This window comes from Physeter macrocephalus, chromosome 5, assembly GCF_002837175.3.
Source record: "Physeter macrocephalus isolate SW-GA chromosome 5, ASM283717v5, whole genome shotgun sequence".
NCBI classification, from domain to species: domain Eukaryota; kingdom Metazoa; phylum Chordata; class Mammalia; order Artiodactyla; family Physeteridae; genus Physeter; species Physeter macrocephalus.
The window spans coordinates 45,349,555-45,372,048 of NC_041218.1; the positions used below are offsets into that span (position 1 = coordinate 45,349,555).

The 22,494-nt window shown below is 41.7% G+C and overlaps 1 protein-coding gene and 1 long non-coding RNA gene across 2 annotated transcripts in view; both read right to left on the reverse strand.

Moving 5' to 3' along the window:
- Positions 1–4,392: 4,392 nt before the first annotated feature.
- Positions 4,393–11,637, reverse strand: LOC129392133 (uncharacterized). The gene is made up of 3 exons (XR_008617361.1): positions 11,074–11,637; positions 6,227–8,824; positions 4,393–5,203 (listed from the first exon to the last, which is right to left on the reverse strand). It is a non-coding gene; the product is annotated as an uncharacterized lncRNA (long non-coding RNA).
- A 5,346-nt stretch (positions 11,638–16,983) lies between these two features.
- AVL9 (AVL9 cell migration associated) overlaps positions 16,984–22,494 on the reverse strand; it is a 77,474-nt gene continuing 71,963 nt past the window's right edge. Inside the window, exon 16 of the mRNA XM_055084932.1 lies at positions 16,984–22,045. Coding sequence (XP_054940907.1) covers positions 21,930–22,045 — 116 coding nt within the window. The 3' untranslated portion in view covers positions 16,984–21,929. The remainder of the gene's footprint in view (positions 22,046–22,494) is intronic.

Sequence of the window (22,494 nt, forward strand, 5' to 3'; positions counted from 1 at the left end):
GTCTACTAAATATTTAATCTCTTTTCTTTATTGTCTTCAGAAATTAAAACATAGGCATGAAAAATTTCAAAATTTCTTAATTATTTTTATTTGGGAAAAGTGTACTCATTAGAATATATGGAATATTAAACCCTAAATAAGAGGACTTTATATCAAAAGAAATATCATTAATCATCTAATATAATGAATGTCAAAAATTCTATTTGTGTTCCTGCCAAAATACAGAAACTTATTTTTAAAAATTGAACTATTACTTTCTTTGTGTGTATGTGTAATTCAGATTTTATTGCTTATTATATCATTCCATACAATTTTAAATAAACAGACTGAGAAAATATACTGGGAATATTAAACAGATGATGGCAATATTGACAAAAATGTTCAAGTGTTTTACATAAGGTAGTAAGAGGCACCACTGCCACCATCACCCTCCGAAATTTGTATGTTTCATATAAAAAGAGTAAAATAGTTCATTGGCATTTAACTAGCATTATTCTTTGTAATTTATGCACCAAGATGCACCTAAACAACTGCAGAATCTTCAGAGCAAAACAAAGCATTTTCTTTCACTAGCAGATATAGCAGTTTCAGTTTCTTTAAAAAACAAGCAAACATGGGCTTCCCTGGTGGCGCAGTGGTTAAGAATCTGCCTGCCAATGCCAGGGACACGGGTTCGAGCCCTAGTCCGGAAGATCCCACATGCCGCAGAGCAACTAAGCCTGTATGCCACAACTACTGAGCCCGCGAGCCACAACTACTGAAGCCCGCGCACCTAGAGCCTGCGCTCCACAAGAGAAGCCACCACAGTGAGAAGCCCGCACACTGCAACGAAGAGTAGCCCCCACTCGCCGCAACTAGAGAAGGCCCACACGCAGTAACAAAGACCCAATGCACCCAAGAATAAAAATAAAATAAAATAAATAAATTTTAAAACAAAAAAAAACCAAGCAAACAAATCAACACAACTACACACACAACCCCAAAACAAAAGTTGGCATATTTCAGTGGTCCTGAATTTTGATGTTTCTATTGTATTAATTAAAGAAATAAAATGTGATTCAGCATTTAAAAATGAGACTGATCTTCTTCACCATAATTATACTTACTTTATAATTCAAACGATTAAACTGAAGCCGATGTTAACCCAGCAAAAACCATGGATACAACTCAAACTGCTCTTTGACTAAGGAAATTTCTTTAAAAGTTAACTATTCTTTAAAAACTCAAACCCAAGCTGCACAGGTATAACTTTAAGAACCAACAACTGACACTTCCAGAAACCACAGCAGTAGTTCCAAGTGTTTTGAAGCTGGGGAACATATACAGAATCACTGTAAATCGCACATACACACCAGTAACTTCATGATAAAACTGTACTAATAGTTTCATCTATTACTAAAAAAATAAATCAAGCAGGTATTACAGTTCAGCATTTAAAAGACTTCTATGCCTATTTTTACAAAGATGCTTGGGCTGAGACATACATTCGGATACTTGAAAACAAACAAGGCTTGAAATGTGGTTTTATGTGAAACCACTTAGAAGAACTCAGTTATGAAAAAACTAAAAATACAACAGATAAATAGGAATTTATTAAAACCATTGTCTCTAACAATATAAAAATTAAATATTAAGGCATCTTTTACTCTCATCTTGGTGTATGCAGCAAAGAGAAGTGTTTTAAATAGGAGCCAGCACTTCTTTTTCAAATGCTTTCTAACACATTTGGCAGATTTTTTTTCTTTCTTCTATTCCACATTCCATTGAAAGCTCTCATGATCAAACATCATGACCCAAACCAAGAGAAAAGTATAAACAGATATTGACTTATTAAAAAGCAGTTCACCCTTGAAAAATAAAAAGGAACTACAAAGAATATTCTGTATAGGGAATTTCCTGGCGGCCAAGTGGTTAGGACTCTGCGCTCTCACTGCCGAGGGCCCAGGTTTGATCCCTGGTCAGGGAACTAGGATCCCGCATGCTGCATGGTGTGGGGAAATAAAATAATTATGCGTAAAGTTCAAATACTAGTATTTAAATTTCTCTGAAGCAATTTGTGCTTCAGTAATTAAGAGAAAGAAGGGATGAAGACTTAAAGACGAGAAGCCTATTAATATGGATCACACTGTGGACTCGTTCACTCAGTAGTCTGCTCTGTTGAGATGAGAATTTGAAAAGGGCTTCATACGCCCTTAAAAAAAAAAAATCACATTCACCAGAATAAGATCATTTAAATTAACACTGATTATATATAATCCCCCATATTTGTCCACTTATGAAGCTCAGTTTCTTCATAAAATATACTAAACAGTAACATTTTCACCTTTTATTAAGGCAAGTTTGGGACTTTATGTTTGTAGAGTTAACAGGCCATAGCATGTAATCTTGCCAGCCCTCCCACCCCCATCAAGTGTGAATGTGATCAAGCCTCTACACCCAGCTACCAACCTATGGAACTACAGATATTAGAAGAACATGTTAAATTATTTATGCCTAAAGGATCCAATCAGCAAAATCCAGATCTTGGAAAACTGTACAGGACAAATGACCCAATTTCTTCAAAAAACTGGAAAAAAATACAAAGCTGTAGAGGAGGAACCTATGGTGACATGAAAGATTTATCAACTAATGGCCTTGCGTGGACTTTAGTTCAGTACCAATTCAAACAAACTAAAAATAAATATGGCTCCACACAAACACTTGTACATAAGCAATTATTCACAATAGCCAAAAAAATGGATAAACAAAGCCTGGTAAATCCATACAAAGGAATATTATTCAGCCACAAGGAATGAAGTTCCTTATTCATGTTACAACAGATCAACCTTAAAAACTTTATACTAAGTGTTAGGACTCGGCACTTTCACTGCCAAGGGCATGGGTTCAATCCCTGGTCAGGGAACTAAGATCCCACAAGCCACGTGGTGTGGCCACACACACACACACACACAAAAAAGTTGTAACTTAAAAAAAAAAAACTGGAGCTAAATTTCCCTTCCCTGGAATGTGGGCTGGACTTGGTCCCTCACTTCCAATGAGTTGACTGTAGTGGAGTTGACAGTGTGTGACTTCTAAGACTAGGTCACAAGGCTTTGCCTTCTCCTTGCCCTCTCAGGGATCACTTGCTCTAGATGAGGCCAGTACCATGCTATGAGGACACACAAGCAACCCCAGGGAGAGGCCCATGTGGCTAGGAACCGAGGCATCCTCAGTTCCCACTAACTAAGATCCCACAGGCTGTACGGTGCGGAAAAAAAAGAAAAAGTTCTAAAGAACACAATTGACAAAACTGGAATAAGAATGGTACAGTAGAGAAAATTATTGAGTCAATGTTCAATTTACTGAGGTTGGTAATTATACTATGGTCTATAAGAGAATATCCTTATTCTTAGGAAATACACAATGAAGTATTTAGGGATAAAGGGTTGTGATATATGTTACCCTCAAATCGTTCCCCCAAAACAGTGTGTGTGTGTGTGTGTGTGTGTGTGTGTGTGTGTGTGTGTGTGTCTGAGTATTTTAAAGGAGGTGTGTGTGTGTGTGTGTGTGTGTGTGAGAGAGAGAGAGAGAGAGAGAGAGAGAGAGAGACCTACAAATGAAGCAAATGGAATAAATGTTAATAATAGATGAAAGTAAAGGGTAATGGGTATTTGGTTCTTTACTATTCTCATTTTTGCAACTTATATGTAAGTTTGAAATTATTTCCAAATAAAAACTTTAGAAAATCATATGGCGGGCTTCCCTGGTGGCACAGTGGTTAAGAATTCGCCTGCCAATGCAGGAGACACAGGTTCGCGCCCTGGTCCAGGAAGATCCTGCATGCCGCGGAGCAACTAAGCCCATGCACCACAACGACTGGCCTGCGCTCTAGAGCCCGAGAGTCACAACTACTGAAGCCTGCATGCCCTAGAGCCTCTGCTCTGCAACAAGAGAAGCCACTGCAATGAGAAGCCTGTGCACCACAACAAAGAGTAGCCCCTGCTCACCGCAACTAGAGAAAGCCCATGCACAGCAATGAAGACCCAACACAGACAAAAAAAAAAAAAAAAAAAAAAAAATCATATGGCAAAAATATTCTATGGGAGGGAGGAAAATAAGTGAGGGTAAAGATGAAATAAGACCGACTATAGGGGACTTCCCTGGCAGTCCAGTGGTTAAGGCTTCCAATACATGGGTTGTGGGTTCGATCCCTGGTCAGGAAGCTAAGATCCCACATGCCTCAGGGCCAAAAAACCAAAACATAAAACAGAAGCAATATTGTAACAAGTTCAACAAAGAGTTTAAAAATGATCCACATAAAAGAATCCTAAAAAAAAAAAAAAGATTGACTAAAAATTGATGAGTACTGAAGCTGAGTGGTTTATTATAAAAGACTTAGGAACTTGCCTGGTGGTCCAGGGGTTAAGACTCTGTGCTACCCCCAATGCAGGGGGCCTGGGTTTGATCCTTAGTCAGGGAACTAGATCCCACAGACCTGGAACAGACAAATAAATAATTTTTTTTTTTAAAAAGGAAGTTTATTATACTCTCCTGACTACTTTTGTATGTATTTGAAAAGTTCCATAATGAAGGTAAACAACAATGAAGCGACTGAACTTGAAGATCCCCTATGTCTCTCTGAGTTCAATGGTCTTTTTGAGCGTGGTGGGTTATGGATGATGTGAATTTGAGTTTCACCTTCGTTCAAGTTTTTCCTCCAAAAATTGGGGATAATGATTTCTACTAATAGGATTATTAACTTTATATTACACATGTCAAAGTTGTTAGCACGTTTTCTAGCATATCCAATTGTTCAATATGTGTCAGTAATAATTATTACTATTGGATGAATAAGTGAAATATAAAGATTAATTTCCACTTGAGGTTAAAAGAAGTATTGTCTTCGGCGTATGTTGTTAAGGGATTAGACCTGCATAACCAAAACCATTATAGGCATGAGGTATTGGAATAGGTTCACCCTGGGTGCTGCGGAAAGAACAACGTCCTTATAATTAATTAGGTTGACTCCTATGGGTTAAGAAATTTTTTTTTAACAGGATGTAACAGAGTCCTCTATTTACCCAAAATATCTTGTACAGAGCCCCCAGTAAAAGTACAATATATAAAGTTAGGAACTTTTCCATCATTAAACAAAGGACTGGTGGAATCAAGCCTGCATTAAAAGTTGTGGTAGGGCTTCCCTGGTGGCGCCGTGGTTGAGAGTCTGCCTGCCGATGCAGGGGACCCGGGTTCGTGGCCCCGGTCCGGGAGGATCCCACGTGCCGCGGAGCGGCTGGGCCCGTGAGCCATGGCCGCTGGGCCTGCGCGTCCGGAGCCTGTGCTCCTCAACGGGAGAGGCCACAACAGTGAGAGCCTGTGCTCCGCAACGGGAGAGGCCACAACAGTGAGAGGCCCACGTACCGCAAAAAAAAAACCAAAAAAAAAAAAAAACCACACATAAAATTTACCATGTTAAGTATTTTTAAGTATACAGTTCGGTGGCATTAAGTACATTCAAATTGTTGTGCCAGCATCACCACCATACACCTCCAGAACTTTTTATCTTGCAAAACTGAAACTCTGTACCTATTAAACAATAGCTCCCCATTCCTCCCTCCCCCCCAGCCTCTGGCAACCACCCTTCTAATTTCAGTCTCTGTGAGTTTGACTATTCTAGGTAACTCACACCAGGGTAATCAATACAGTAGTTGTCCTTTTGTGACTGGCTTATTTCACTGAATGTAATGTTCTCATGGTTCATCCACATTGCAGCATGTATCAGGTTTCTTTCCTTTTTAAGGCTGAATAATATTCCATTGTGTGTATATGTATCCACCACATTTTGTTTATCCAGCGATGGACTCCTGGGTTGTGCACACCCGGTGATGACTGTGAAAAATGCTGCTATGAACCTGGGTGTACCTGTATCTCCTCCAGTCCCTGCTTTCAATTTCAAGCTTGGATTTTTATAATTTGTGGGAGAAACTTTAAATTCCTCTTACCACCTGGCATTTGTTTTATTTTTTTTCTTTTTTTTGCGGTACACGGGCCTCTCACTGTTGTGGCCTCTCCCGTTGCGGAGCACAGGTTCCGGACGCGCAGGCCCAGCGGCCATGGCTCACGGGCCCAGCCGCTCCGCGGCACGTGGGATCTTCCCGGACCGGGGCACGAACCCGTGTCCCCTGCATCGGCAGGCGGACTCTCAACCACTGCGCCACCAGGGAAACCCTTGATGTGTTTAAGTGACCTGTAAGGGGACAATGATAATGCTTTTCCTGATAAAATACTAACATGAATGTTCTTGACCTATTCATAATAGCTAAGCTTCCGTTTCATTTCAGGTGAGTTCCTTCATGTGCAACACCACTCACATGACTATTGGAAAGTTATTTCTATTGGAGGGATTTGAAATAGCAACCTTGTTTTAGGCTTTGGATGCTGGGTGAGGATGGGGAAAACTGAAGCTGGTCAAGTTCATGGGAAAGGGACTGGTTTCTCTTCAGCAAAAACAGTCTTCCTCTTTGAGGCCTGAGAACTGTTATTTGCTCACATTTGATTTTCTCCGTGCACCCCTGTACGATGGCACTTCTTCCCTCTTTCCTGGAGGGTTACATAATTATGCAGCTTGACATCGTGGGCCTTTTACCCCCAGACAGTACTTTCTGGAACTGCTAGATTTCCAGATGAGAACTGTTTATTCTGGATCAGACTTAATTTGGTCATCTGAATTCTCTGGGGTATGGAGTTTTTCTTACCCTTGGCCTACTTTTTGTGGTGCTAAATATCCTCTTACAGTTCCACCGAGCACTTTGTTAAACAGAAAGAGTTGAAAGCACTGCTTCTTTTGCTTTCTCAGTCCCTCTGGCTGTTTCAGTGCGTCAGTTACATGGTGCTTCTAGGTAAGCCACAAACCACAGAGGAAGGAAAGGAAGGTTTTGTTCATGTCACAATGTAAATCAAGTGCCTACTATGTGCCTGCTCCAGTCCTCATAGTTCATTACAAAACCGGAACAGTAAGGATGGTGACAGAAATACATTCAGGGCCCAGTTGTGGGAAAAAAGTCACTGAAGGCCTGAGAGGCTCTAATTCCCATGCAGTGTGCTTGTATTCTGTGCCCTGGCACAGTTCAGAAGCAGAAAATCACCATTGTGTTATTGACCTCATATATCAACTCATTTTTCCATGTTCCCATAGCAACGTGGGAGAAACTGAGAAAAGACATAGAAGAGAGTCAGAAGAAATGCAGGGGAAGCAAGCTGGCCTCCTGCTTCCTCTGTATACTTCAGCAGATTCTGCATTTTCCTCTTCTCCTCGTTAACCCAGTCTCCACAGTGATTGTTCTGATAGCTGTCAAATGTGACAATGAGCATTGCACTCACTAGTATAACACTGAAGCATCGTAACTCAGTCCTCCTCTGTTGGTTGTTCCCCAGTTTTTCATTTTTCACTATAATGAAAAATGTTATGACAAAGAACTCCATGCACATGGCTTTTTTTTTTTTTTTGCCTTTTGGATTATTTCCTTGATATTAACTCTTAGGAATGGAATGCCAATCAGGCTTGTGGGGGATTAAGTCCGTTTACGTTGAGTTGGACGCTCTCCTGATGAAGGTACAGGGTCATAAAAATGTTCATGCCTGCATTTTTGACACTCCTTAAAAGTGCATCTCGTTGAAAGCAATGAAATAAGCCTTAGCTTAACATTCAAACACACTCAAAAAAGAACTCCGCTGGAGTGTGCAGGAACTCGATACAGTACAGGAAGCACTGCATCATGGAGACCTAAATAAGGAAGGAATAAACAGTCTAGTGCTGGGGAAGGCGTCCTCTTCAGTCAGTCATCATCTGGGAGGATTTTGTTGGAGCAGCTTCCCACCTAAGAGAGGATTTGAAAACCACCAAGCTACCTCCTTTCTTTTATTCAGAACATAGGCCCAGAGAAGTCTTTTTAACATGCCCAAGGTCACATAACAGTCTAGGACTGTATTCTGCCTTCAGCTTTTGGGGTTCTCTGTACAGAAATCCTCTCCTAGTAAGTAAGGGAAACTGAGGTAGCGATTGGAACCCAAGGGAGGAGGCCCTGAGGAAGGCGGCCCACGTGCTTCCTTGGGCCTTTCCTCTCTCCTCTTGCCATCTCTTTCCCAGCCTACAGGGATGAGAAACACCATCTTAAATCAGGTGGTGGAGCGTTCATTTTATTGTTATCCTTTATACCCTACACATTGGATAAAAATTCAGTTGAATCTCTTCAGTTGTTAATTTATGAAGAATTAAAAATTGTTGAGGGCTTCCCTGGTGGTGCAGTGGTTGAGAGTCCGCCTGCCGATGCAGGGGACACGGGTTCGTGCCCCGGTCCGGGAAGATCCCACATGCCGCGGAGCGGCTGGGCCCGTGAGCCATGGCCGCTGAGCCTGTGCGTCCAGAGCCTGTGCTCCCCAATGGGAGAGGCCACAACAGTGAAGGCCCGCGTACCGCAAAAAAATTAAAAAAATTGTTGAAAGCAAACGTGTATTCAAAGCTAACTGCGTATCAGATACTCTGCTGCCCATGCGTGTGCTTAGGAAATTCACACTTTCCTTTTATATCCAATTATGCTCTTCATTTCTGGTCCCCCCTCCTGGAACCCTAGGAATTCACACCATTTTCTTCATTTTTCTTTCATCTGTCTGTGGATTGTGACCTTTCAACTTCCAGTTACATATATCTTCTCCCTTCTCCCAAAGTCACAAATCAGAACTGTCCATGCATCCAATGTTTACTAAAGGGCTTACTACGTCCCAGGCGCTGTTCTAATCCATGACGACACAGCAGTGAATAAATCAGAAAGAAATCTCTCCTCACTTTCTATGGGGGAAGATGGACAATAAACAAATATGAACACAAAGAAACGCCATCAACAACACATTCATCATCTAAACCCACAGCACCCATGGGAAACCCAAGGTTCAGAGATGTTGAGTAATAAGCAAGTGTGGGTGCTGGATTTCAAACCCAGGCCTGTCTACATCCAATTTATGAGATCCTAACTTGTAAGCTACAAAGCAAAAGCAAAGACTGGTGCCGATTACTGTTGCCAAAATCTAGCAAATGAAAATGCAGGCACTTTTTTGGGGGTAATTTTCACTTGTCAGAGACACCAGCCTTTTTGGGTTTGCAGTTTTCTTGAAAGATGTGCCTGAAAAATGGAAACCATACCCCTTCCATTGACCATGCCTACCTAACTCCAGAAACAAATTACAGTTTGAAATGGTTGGGTTTTTTTTTTAATGATTAAAAATTTTTTAAATGTGTCTTATGTGTACAATTTGATATTAACTATGTATATACTTATGAAACCACATAGATCAAGTGAAATAGTTCATTTTAATCAACACTATGCTTGGCCTTGGTATCTGTCACAGCTTGAAAGTGGATAAAGTATCTTTTGGTCCCCAAAGAAATCAACTTGATGTTTCTGTTCGAAATGCTTTGTTTTGTGAAGTTGATATAAAGGCAATCGCACTTTCCAAAACTTTCCAGCTTACTTGATGGAAAGTATTTCATACTCCTGACCCTGGGACGGCAGCCACCTCATCCAACAGAAGTCCTCAACATACAGATGACCCCTTACAGGTACTTCTTTTCCTTCCTGTATTGGCAGGGATTTCCCCCCTCCTCACTCTTTTCCTTAATCCTTATATTCTCACCAAAAGTGATCTCCAGTGGTTTCTATACTTCTCAGGTTCCTTCTGGCTTTAGCATCCCCAAAGACTGTTCTCTTCCTTCTTTCTCCTCTGTCATCACTCCATAACCCTTCCTAGGCCTATACTCACTGACCTGTTCTTCTGCATCACAGGCCACAGGCCCCCCTAGGGTGGACTGAAAATCTGCTCTTATCTTTACTGTCTCTAGTCAAAATCTTACCATCTTCACTCAAGGAGCAGTGTGAATGCCACCTCCTACAGGAAGCCTTCTCTGATTGTCCTAGCTGAAAGGACTGCCATGGCACTTTACTGGACCTCTCAAGACACTCATCACGTTTTTCACTAACAAATTTTTTTTTATCAGATCTCCTCTTGTCTCCTGGAACCCTGAAAGCACCTCACCCGCAGCAAGTGGTTTTGTGACTGAATCTTGACTTACTCCTGCTGGGGCTGTGAAGACAGGAGCTATGTTTTCAGCTGTCAAGTTGTAAGTTACATTCTTCTGTCTGTTGCGCGGAGCATTTCAGTTCTCTAGCACCTTCTACTATACTTCGGTACATACTCTGGCTTCCTGACATGCAGGCTTTTATGAGCTGAGACACAGCTCCCATAAACAACATTGTCCATTTAGGAAACCCATTCTGCATTCCCTAAGAATTGTATCAGAAACCTTGGAAATACAATCTCCTCTTCAAGGGAGAGCAGTCACAGAATTTAACCTGGTAACTTAAAAGGAAACAAAAAAACCGTTTTCCAACCAGGAGTAGTGACTAGTATCCTTCATTTCCAAGGAGACCCAAGAAGAAAAATTCTAAGGATTCATTAAGCCCAGATGCTCAAAGGAGTGGAATTAATGCCACACAAAATAAAAATGTTTTAAACTTCGAGTCTCAAAATTCAGGATCTATCACTAATAGAAAAACACACTTTAAAAGTTGTAAAATATAAGATTTTAAAATTTCAGGGACTTCCCTGGTGGCACAGTGGTTAAGAATCTGCCGGCCAATGCAGGGCACACGGGTTCGAGCCCTGGTCCGGGAAGATCCCACATGCCGCAGAGAAACTAAGCCCGTGGGCCGCAACAACTGAGCCTGCATTCTAGAATCCACAAGCCACAACTACTGAACCTGCATGCCACAACTACTGAAGCCCATGTGCCTAGAGCCCGTGCTCTGCAACAAGAGAAGCCACCACGAGAAGCCCGCGCACCGCAACGAAGAGTACCCCCGCTCGCTGCAACTAGAGAAAGCCCGCGCGCAGCAACCAAGACCCAACGCAGCCAAAAATAAATAAATAATTTATATGTATTTAAAAAAAGATTTTAAAATTTCAGTCCTTGTGCTTTTAAATGACCATAAAGTGGGTGACACAAAAAAAATACTCATTTACCTTCATCTGTTAAAACCTTACCTGGAATTTCCATTTCTAAGGCATTTAGTAGGAGTGAATGATCTATCGAGGGCACTGAGGCTTTGGCGTTTAACGGATGATCTTGTACAAAGAACCAATTCAGGATTCCTGCAGCTGAAGACGGTGCAGCGTAACTTCTGTCTCCGTGGTTTCTAGGAAGTACTGCTGACTGACTGTTTTCTAGGGCAGAGCCAGGGGGCAGGTGGAAAGGCTACTTTTCAGATTCTCTTCTGTCCTACTTTGGGCTAATCATCCCTCAGTGCACATAGCTCATCTGGTAACGTTGATCAGAATAAGAATTCCATGGATTAGATCGAATATAAATGAAAGTCCGGATGTTAACTGCAGATGGACTTTTGAACATACGAAGTATTCCCTTCCTGCTTGTAAACTTCAGGAAGAAAAAGTGAGTTTCACCCAGGTTTATCAACATGGTGGCGGCGGCATGGGTCTCTTGGGTCTCCCCTTTGCCAAAGAGTAATTTCAGCAGATGCTGAAGTGTCCTCCGTGCTCTCCCGGTACCGCCCACAATCACTTTAGAGCCACTCCTCCTTCACAAGCGCCGCCCCCCCCCCCCCCCCCGCTAGTCTAACGGCTGGGGAAATCAAAGGAAAACAGTTCTCAGGGTGACATCAGGGTGACTGGTTTTTGACTGAGGGCTGGGTCCATAGTAGTTTTGTTCTGGGGCCCATTGTTTGGGGCAAATGGGATTTAAAGTCGGTACAAAGCTAAGAGATTGGGCCCTTGAGGAAAAGGCGGTGATTGCTGAGTTCAGACCCTCCCCAGCCGCCCCCCCCCCCCCCCCCCCCCCGCTAGTCTAACGGCTGGGGAAATCAAAGGAAAACAGTTCTCAGGGTGACATCAGGGTGACTGGTTTTTGACTGAGGGCTGGGTCCATAGTAGTTTTGTTCTGGGGCCCATTGTTTGGGGCAAATGGGATTTAAAGTCGGTACAAAGCTAAGAGATTGGGCCCTTGAGGAAAAGGCGGTGATTGCTGAGTTCAGAGAAACATCACTAGAGCTAATGGCTATGCAAATACAGTGGTGCCCAACCCAGAACGAACTTTCTCAAATGCAGCACCCAACCTGCCACTTGCCCTTGGAGAGCCCTTTACGGTTTTCCCCTGCCCTTTTAGATCAAGTCCACCCCCCTCTGCCAGGCTGACAGGGATCTCTTTTTCCAAACCTGGCCTTATCTTACAGCCTCATCTCTTGCCCATCCTCCCTTGCCATTTAGGTTCCAGCCACACCAAAGAACATTCACTACTTCCCAGTCTTTGCCTATGTTGTTCTCCTAGGCCCTGGAGCCCTTTGTATCTAAACCCACCTCACTCCTAAAACTATCACTTAGCCTTCAGGAGAAGAGATATCTACTCACCCCTGTCAAAAAGGAGCTGGCCACCATGCTGTGCTCAAACACACTGGGCTGACCTTTGACCCAGCCTCTTTACCCTCTATGGTAACCATCCATTCTCCTCCTGCTATGTGGGTGGCATGTACCGTGTGTGTACACAGTAGGCACTCAAATACTTGATGGGAAGAAGGTAGGGTTTAAAATGCAGTGTGAGGGACTTGGGTTAGTTTTGAAAGTGACTTCCCAGGGCAAGGAGCCAAAGATGTGCACATCTTGGATCTCTGGAGGCCAGTGTGAGTCTCTGCTTCGGTGTTAAAAGTCCTTAGGGCTTGTGGCTGCACAGGACAGTTCTGGACACACCGGTCATTTATGTGATCGCTAGACTTGGAGAACATCAGTCCTTCAAAGTAAAAAAAATTGGGTTCCTTCCTCTGTCTTCAAAAACTCATGCTGAGGCAAAGTTTTGCACAAGACCTGTAAAAAAATGAGAAAAATAGGCACAAATTAAACTCATACAACACAAAGAGGTACTAATTTGATTTAAAGGATTCTCCTTTACTCTGACCCTATGCTCTTCCCATATTTTGGTATTAAAACGTCTTTGTAAAAAGTGACAGTGATAAGAGAAAGACAAATATCATATGATATGGTTTATATATGGAATCTAAAAAACTGATACAATGAACTTATTTACAAAACAGAAACAGACTCACAGACATAGAAAACAAACTTATGGTTACCAAAGGGGAAAGGCAACAGGGGAGGGATAAATGAGGAGTTTGGGATTAAAATATACACACTACTATATATAAAATAGATAACCAACAAGAACCTACTGTATAGCACAGGGAACTCTACTCAATATCTTGTAATAACCTATAATGGAAAATAATCTAAAAAACAGTGCGTGTATATATATATTATATATATATAATATATATATATAAAACTGAATCACTTTGCTGTACATCTGGAACTAACACATTGTAAATCAACTATATTTCAGTAAAAGGTTTTTTAAAACCAATAAATAAATAAATAAATAAATAATAAATAGAGTCCTTACTTGGCCAAATAAGAAGTGCCAAAACTTTCTAGCCATATTGGGTAGGGGAGGGGGACTGGGAAAGAAATTTCAGGTGAAGAAAGCCCTAAATGTGAAAGGCAAAACTGAAAAACTCCTAGAAGATTATAGAGAATATCCTTATGACCTTGAGGTAAAGTTTCTTAAATAAAACACAAAAAGATATGATTTCCTCTAATCATAAGAGGAAAGATAAATTTGACTACATTAAGAACTCTATGCATCAAGAGACCATAAAGAATGAAGGTAAGTCACAGAATGAGTATTTGCAACACACATAATTGACAAAGAAAGAGTATCCAGAAATCTATCTATCTATCTGTATCTATCTATCTATCTATAGATTGATGTATACACACATACATACACACTAATAACATTAAAACTCAAGCAAATAAGAAATAGATAACCTAACAGAAAAATGGGTAAAAGACGAATAGGCATTTCACAAAAGTGGAAATCTAAATAGTCAATAAGTAAATTAAAAAGTACTCAATTTTATTTGTACACAGGGAAATGCAAATTAAAACCCACAATGAGATACCATCTTACACCCATCAAATCAGCAGAAATTTAAATTCTTGGTGATACCAAAGCATTGGAGACAATGTGGAACAATGTTGTTCTCATTCCCTGATGGTGGGAGGGTAAAATGGTATCATCCCTTTGAAAAACAGGTTGGCATTAACTAAAAAGTTTGAAGAGATACATATTCCCATGACCCTGCAGTTTCATTCCCACATTTATACCCTAGAGAAAACATGCACAGGTGCACTGGGAGATGCATACTAGAAGGGTCAGAGCAGCACTGCTCTTCACATTAGCTTCAAACCAGAAACAGCCAATGCCCACCCACAGCAGACTGGATAAACTGTGGTGCAGTCGTACAGTGGAACAGCTTATAAAGCACTGAAAGAGAATGATCTCCTAAAACCAAAATTAAGCAGAAAAAGACAATACGGATGGTGTGATACCGCTTATACAAGTTCAAAAACAGACAAAAAATAACAATGCTGATTGGGAAACATACACAGGAAGGAGGAGGTTGAATTATAAGAAAATGATTATCTCAAAAATCAGAAAACCAAACGCATCTGGAGAAGGAAGAATTATGATCGGGAGAGACACAAGGGGTGGGGCATTTTAGGTGTGGGCAATATCCTATTTCTTGCCTGGGTACTAGTTGTGTGACTGGTTAAGCCTAACGTATACGTTTCTTTTCTGTATGTGTATTTCGCACTTAAGTTGCCCGTCCCTTTCTTAAAGTTTTACTGGTTGAAAATCTCCAAGACGGAAGCACCTATTTGCGTGGTGCTCAATCAAAGCTGAGTCCAAGTATTTTAGAAAGAACTCAGAGTAGCCCCAGGGGAGACTCTGAGGGGCAAGAGGGGCTGGAGCTGACCTTCAGTTAAGTGTCTATCAGGGGTTCTCTTAATAATGCTTCTCCAACAACTGGAGGGGTGGGAAAGCGTGACCACAGCAAAGGTGTCACTTAGCCAGGGGGCTTGTGGAGGCCAGGGTGTCAGGGGAGAAGTTTGGGATGTTACTGCGTGGTGGACCCCAAGTGCCTGATTCAGGAATCTGGATTTAATTCTGTAGACAGTAAGTAGACTTGGAGGATTACCATGCAGCAAAGGGACCATTAAAAATACTCTAATGTCTTAGGGAGATGATTCTGGGTGTGAGGGGTAGGGTGGACTGAAAGTAGAGAAACCGATAAAGGCTCAGGCATAATAGACCAGGAATGACGGAAGTGAAGTTAGAAAGAGATGGAACGAAGACGAGTTACTGAGGAAACATAGTAGGAACTTAGTGACTGAACAAACTTTTTCAAAAACTTATTTTCTGTTCTTTCCCAGCCCTTCCATTCTAAGGCTAACTCAAGAGAGATTCTGCTTTACAAGGACAAGTGACTGGAACCACATAAGGTCAGAAGAGGACTAAGCAGACACACGGATTTGATGCCGAGAGCCCGACTGAAGGCTTCAAAATTCCCTGCAACTACTTGAGAGTATTGCCAGGCTGGGAGGCCGGGGGGCGGGCAGGGAGGACACAGAGCATGAAGCCTTTTCAGCAGCAGCAGAGTAGTTTAATGGCCAGCAAGGAGTTTTGAACTTTTCATTATGGAAATTCTCAAAACATACATGACACCAAAATAGTCTAGCGAACCCGTGTACTCATCTCCTGGCTTCAACAATGATCAATATTTTATCAAGTGGCTTTCGTCACATTTTCCCACCCTCCACAATGTGCCCCAGGAGGGAAGCCAGGTCTGGTGAAGGATAAAACATAGACATTTAGAAACATCTGAATCTTAGTTTTTGTGTTATGCTGGGATGTCAGTGGTTCCAAAACAGGTATACATGGGATCAAGAGCAAAGAGCACAATCATCTGGTTTTCCTGCCCCAGACACTCCCTGGCCTCTGACTCCACAGCCATACAAAGCGTGTTACCTGTGCTGGATGACTAGACCTTAGCCGCCTCGACTGGAGTTGGCTGTCAGTCACGGAACTGGAAGGTCAGCTGGGGATCTGTCGATTGTGAACTTGGACAGATCAGTCCTGCTGCAGAGTGGTTCCCCAAGCCTGTGATGACCACAGGAGGAGAGGAGCCCTTCACAAAGTGTGCTTCCTTGGAAGAGACTGGCTCTATAATGCTCCTTCCAGATGTTGCCAGGTTTGATCATTGCAACTCCCATCCTATCCGAATGAAGAGCAGGCAGCTCTGACCTGGGAGACGATGGGGGACCATCCCCTCACCACGGCAGAGCCTGAAGCGCAGCTGGAACAGGTCCTCGGAAAAGGGAGATGTTGGCGGTGTCGAGCTCTACTGCCCGAGTCACCTTGTCAGCTCCAGGCAGCAACAGTCCACGTTGTAAGAACACTGGTACCTTAAATTGAACCTCAAGGCAGCGCACATTCCTGGGAGCAAAGAAATTTGTCTCCTTCTTCTGTGAAGCTGTTTTGCAAAACAGCTGTAAGGAAACCATGGTACATGGAAATACATATGTGAAAATGTGCTAGGAGTCCTCAGTGGAAATGTCAAGGTTATTTTGAAGCTCACCAGTACAGATGGAAAAATGGGTTGCTTGGGACAATATCCTAGTCCCCTGGGGATTTCTGTCCGTGAGCATGTGACAAGATGTTACTGCATGACCAAACTCCGTTTGGTTGTACTTTGTGCAGCCCCAGGCACTAAACATTCTCGCTGTGAGGGTCACCACCTCACAAACTGAAGCACCACAAGTATTTTCAAAATGAGAGAGTAAAAAAAAAAAGAGCAATGAGTCCTTTAGTTCCGCTGGTTTCCTAATAAACGAAGCTGGCCCTTCTGTCCAACTGTGAAGCAGGCCAGAAACCACACTGACAACATGAAGGGTACTTCTAGAAAAACAGGCCAAGTCCACTGTATGCAGGAGAAACAGGATAATTTTATTCTCATTTTTCCTTAAAATAAAGATACAGTAGAAGTTTTACAATTCAGTATGATTGGACGTGATTTATAATTTTAACATTTTTTTAAAAACAAATGACAACAGAAACAAAAGACTAGTACAAATTATAAAACTACTAGAGCAAAGAGAAACTACCTTTCTGATCAAAACATGTACCACAGCTCTAAACTTCCTAAGAAAACTTTCTAAGATTTCTAAGCTAAACTTTCTTAGAATGGGGTTTGTGGAAAACCTTTAATCTCAAGTATTTAAACTATTTCTGTACCCACTAAATGCTTTCACCAACTTGTTAATCATACGCTTCCTAAATTTAGGAACCAGAGATCAAGTGGCCTGAAACAAGTCTTGATCCTATATTTCCAGCTATAAATTACTAATATTTCAAGAAAACAATATATTTTCTAAGCACGTTAAGTTTTCTAAAAACTTTAATTACCTTTTCTGGCTCAGTACCTGACTGAAATGTTCAAATATTCATATTGCACACAAAAAAATTTGAGCAGCATACTATATGAGTGTGAGAAGCTGATGAAAAATAAGATTGAGGAAAATCCCTAAGTTGTGTCCCATTTAACATGATTTAAATATATAGTTTCTATATCTTTAATTAATATAAGTAAAAAGGTAATCTTTAGAACAGCACAGAGATACAAATGCATTAGCGTTTTACAAAATATATTCAACCCCCTTATACGTGCAACAATCTTTTAGTTTTAGAGCTGCCATACAAGGGAGCTAGTTTCTTCTCCTTCATATGAAAGCAGGAAGTCATGTGTACAAAGTTATTTATATGAGAAGAATAAAGATCCACATTCCTTTTCTTTGTCCTTGACAAATATTTATGGAATGTTGGAAATGATGAAAAAACAATTCCAATGTTATGAAGTCCAAAGACTTGGAATGAAAAAACTCGTAGTGGCACGCTGAGCTACACGGTGTGACAATCATCTTCTAGAAACTAGGGCTGCGTTCTCTGTCGTGTTTAGAGGCTACCACAGAACTGGGTGGAAAGGCCATGAATGCTGTGCCACCTCTGGTCAAACAATCAGAGCATGCAAATGTCAATGCCATCTCAAGAGTCCCAACCAACTCCCTGATAAACAGGCAACACTTACCGGCTGCCAGCCTAACAGGCTACTTTTCCAAACTGCTGAAGCAGATAAAAGTTCAAGGGGTTCAGGATAAGTCCACTGGCCCCTCACAGGGCTGGGTGCTCCTAAACTCATCACCAGGCCTCAGGGAAAAGGACCACTGGCTCTAACTTCCACAAAACAAAAACTGCCTGCCAGGGAGATAAAGTTAAAGCCTCATTTTAAAACTCGTAACTAGCAGATGAAAAATTTAAGTTCTTCATAAAAGAATTCGTACAACATTTAGCATATTAAATACTGCTCTCGGGCTTCCTTGGTGGCACAGTGGTTAAGAATCAGCCTGCCAATGCAGGGGACATGGGTTTGAGCCCTGGTCCGGGAAGATCCCACATGCCGCAGAGCAACTAAGCCCGTGCGCCACAACTACTGAGCCTGCGCTCTAGAGCCTGCGAGCCGCAACTACTGAGCACACATGCCACAACTACTGAAGCCCATGCTCCTAGAGCCCATGCTCCGCAACAAGAGAAGCCATCACAATGAGAAGCCAGTGCACCGCAATGAAGAGTAGCCCCCGCTCGCCGCAACTAGAGAAAGCCTGGACGCAGCTACGAAGACCCAACACAGCCAAAAATAAATAAATTTATACCAAAAGAAAAAAAAATACTGCTCTCAAAGTACTTTCATTCAGATTTTAAAGGACCTTGTCTCTCGGCTTTGCAACTTCTCACCTCTCCCTTCCTAATTTGTTTTCTCCTTGCCTTTCTAAGTAAATTATTCTAAAAACAACAACAACAACAAAAAACAATGCTTAATATAGGACTTGGAAAGCAAGATAAGGTTGAGGAAATCACGTCATATGCTCTGGTTTGCTGCCCAAAGATATAGCTGCTGTGTTTCTTAAAGCAAAAAGTAGAAGAGAATTGTGTTTTAGGGCCTGAGGGCTAGTAAATCACTAACGGATTTGGGGATAGACTATTCATACTGGTTATGTGAGCCAAAGGCAGATGCAAAATCACCCTAAGCCATACTGTGACAGGCAACTTTTCCTATTCACTTAACTCAGGACACTTGGGCCAGCTTTAACCCTCTTTCCCTTACCTATGTCATCGTCATTACAGTGCCTAGTAGGAATTAAAGCACACCAGGGACTTTTTCCAAACACTCTTTTTAAGTCACCTGGACAGCAGCGAGGTCTCCACCAAGCTATGCATGCAGTCTGCGTTGCCTGGCACACCCTGAAAAAGCCTGGCTGACCCTAGCTCCCTCGGGCCTACATAAATGCACTCAGTTCTCAGACAAAAACACTGTGGCCAAGCAAAGCACACACCTTTTCCAGTGATTTGTATGAAGACAGCCACACCAGTGTTGGCTCCTGTTGCCCCAAGAGCCAGTGGCTGGAGGAGGCTACTGCTTCCAGGCTGGATGCTGGGCTGGAGCCCGGAGCCCAAACTTGAAGCACGTAGGCTCCCGGGAACAGGGGCCAGGCTTCCTGCCTGCAACTGTGCTGGCTGCCCCAGGGCCCCCCAGCAACAATGTAATAGCCTGCACTCCCTGAAGATGCCCATACATTCTAGAACCTGAAGGAAACAGAGTTATGGTCTTTTGACCGTTTCTATGACAAAAGTTCTATCTTCTGAAATACTCACTTTATGTTGAAAGCCAGTTAAATGACCACTGTAAATAAGAGTTGAACTCTTAACCAGAAACATGAATAGAAAGTTCCATTAAGGTGTATATAAAATAGGGAGTGATACTAAAGCAAAGTTAAATTTTATGTAACTTGTTTTATTTCAGTGGGATTCCAAAGTGGATTGGACTTCTTTGAATAGTGAGATTAGAATTCACCCCAATCATACAAGCCATACAAACGAAAGGAGGAACCAGCAGCGTGCTGGCTGACCCCTCACAGCATTCTTAGCGCCGTGAACAGCCTGGCAGTCGAGAGTAGCAAATGCGCACCGATACACCATCACACTCTACCCAACAATGCGGCGTCACGAAACAATAAGATGTTAGTCTCAGTGCAACTTTAAAGTACCTTTTAAAGTTTTGTTTGGTACTACTTTCTTCTCTTCAAATAGTATTTCCTGAGAAAGCAAACTTTCCTAGCAGAAGTGGAATTAATAGAGTTCTCACAATAAGCCCTTTACCTTGAGTTATTATACTCAAAGGGAAGTACGCTTTTAGGTGTGCAGGACTTGTGTTAAAACACAAATTGGAAAATTTAGGGATATTTAGATTATGTCCCTGTTTCATTTCACATGCCCTAGTAGTGCTTCTAACACAAACATTTCTTAAAGGATAAATCAAATATAATCAAGCGTCCTCCCTAATTAGGTCCCCGATTTTCTCAATACTCTATTATCAAATGTAGATTATACTCATGATATATTTTCCAAGTATCCTTTGATACTAAAAAAGCAGTCTGTCGCTTGTAAGTACTCCCTGAGAACACCCAGCTAAAGTCCCCTTGAAAAGCAAATGAGAGCTGAGCCTGGCAGCCACATGAGGTCTAGTTGTGTAAAAATCTTCAGTAGTGAGCACACCTGTGTCTAAAATGAACCCAGGTGTCCTTCATGAAACATGACTGATGTCATGGCTGTAGTTTTCTTCTCTTTGCTTTTCTAAATGTGAGCCAGGATGAGATTTCTATTTAATATTTACAGATCATCTTGCTTTTCTTTCATAAATACTTTTGGAAGGGGATAGAGATTGATTACATGAGGATTTTCTATCAGGGAAGTAGGAAGGCCAAGGGCCCTGAAAAGCTTTAAGAAGATTAAGACTAAGAAAAAACCTGTAGGTCTGTAAACACCCAATGGAAAACTGTTCAAAAGAAGAAATAGAAGGCACAAACTCCGGGTTAAAAAATGCATGTAAAGATTGCAACATTACTACAATCAACAGAACTAACACCTAGATCTTTAAGTCTTGCCCTAAATACACACTCAGTTAAACTGCTTGAACACCGCTATAACTGTCACCATGCTGTTTCTTTGCACATCTACTTGAACAATTAGGAAAAGGAAGAAAGCACCTTGACACCTCAAAGCAAGTGCTTGGGATTGGGAAAGAATAAATTAAAAGCACAAGAGGGGTGGGATAGGGAGGGTGGGAGGGAGGGAGACGCAAGAGGGAAGAGATATGGGAACATATGTATAACTGATTCACTTTGTTGTAAAGCAGAAACTAACACACCACTGTAAAGCAATTATACTCCAATAATAATAATAATAAAAAAAATTAAAAGCACAAACCAAAACACTCCATCCTCAGAACTACCACCCCTGACTTCCACAGTTTCTAGGAGGAAGTGAAGTGATAATGTGTTTTGTGGGTAGAAAACCAACAAACAAAAAATCCTCATATAACTCAGCAAGATAATAATGAAGGGCTGGATTATATGGCCCCTTACTGTAAATGCAAGCACATTTTAGGGCCCACTTTAGAGAAATTAAAATAGTAATATAACTTAATCTTAGCACATATAAATATCCATCTGGATATTCAAACAGCAACAACAGAACAAAATTTACACCAAGTAAAAACTTTTCTAAAGTAAACAAATGTATAATATCAGAACTCAAAATTCATTAGAACGTTCACTGTGTTTTAATCAGGCTCAGACTGAAATAAAAGTAGTCAATTTAAACCCCAACCTGGGAAGCCGTCCCTGCTACGGTTCTGGTTTCGTCTTTCCAGCATCCCGTGACATTCATTTACACAGAGGGCAACCGTCCATGTAAACAGTTCGACCTATAGGTCCCTGCTGTGGACCTGTGGTCGATGAAGAGGACAGTCTGGGAGCAGCAGACAGACAGGGGACGCTTAAACCTAAGAAAGCAACAGCAGCTTCTGGGTGGCTTGCTCCGCTCAGGGTTTCCCATCAGGCAGCTCAGTGAGACTCTGTGGAGTGGAACTGGTGAAAGTAGAAAGCCATGAAGACATGGCTGTCTTTGCAGTGGAAAAAGCTCCTCCAACTGACTGCCCTGAATGGAAAGAAGGGGAAAAACAAAAGGAAAAATGTCTTCACTTTTGTTAAGAGACACTGAAAAACCAATGTTAATTAATAAATGTTAATTAACTGCAATCGATATGTTAATAGTTACTAAAATACCATTTACACTTCTAGTTTCAAAATAATCCCTTACCATGGGAATGTCTAAGAGGAACCTGGATAATGCCAGGGTGTAAGACCCTGCTCTCCTAAGTATTTTGAAAATCCTGAGCAAACTCTTTCCTTAATACCCACTGTGCCAGACCAGTGGTTCTCAGCACTGGCTGTGCAGCAGAATGACTTGGAGAGCTGAAAAAGTCCTATGAGCTCTCTGTACCCTAAATCCAAGTTGATAACTAAAAACCACCTGCAGGCAAGAGTTGTTAGGCTGCTTAGGGAAATCTGTTTTTGTCATCTAAAATGATGTTGGCATCAAATGAA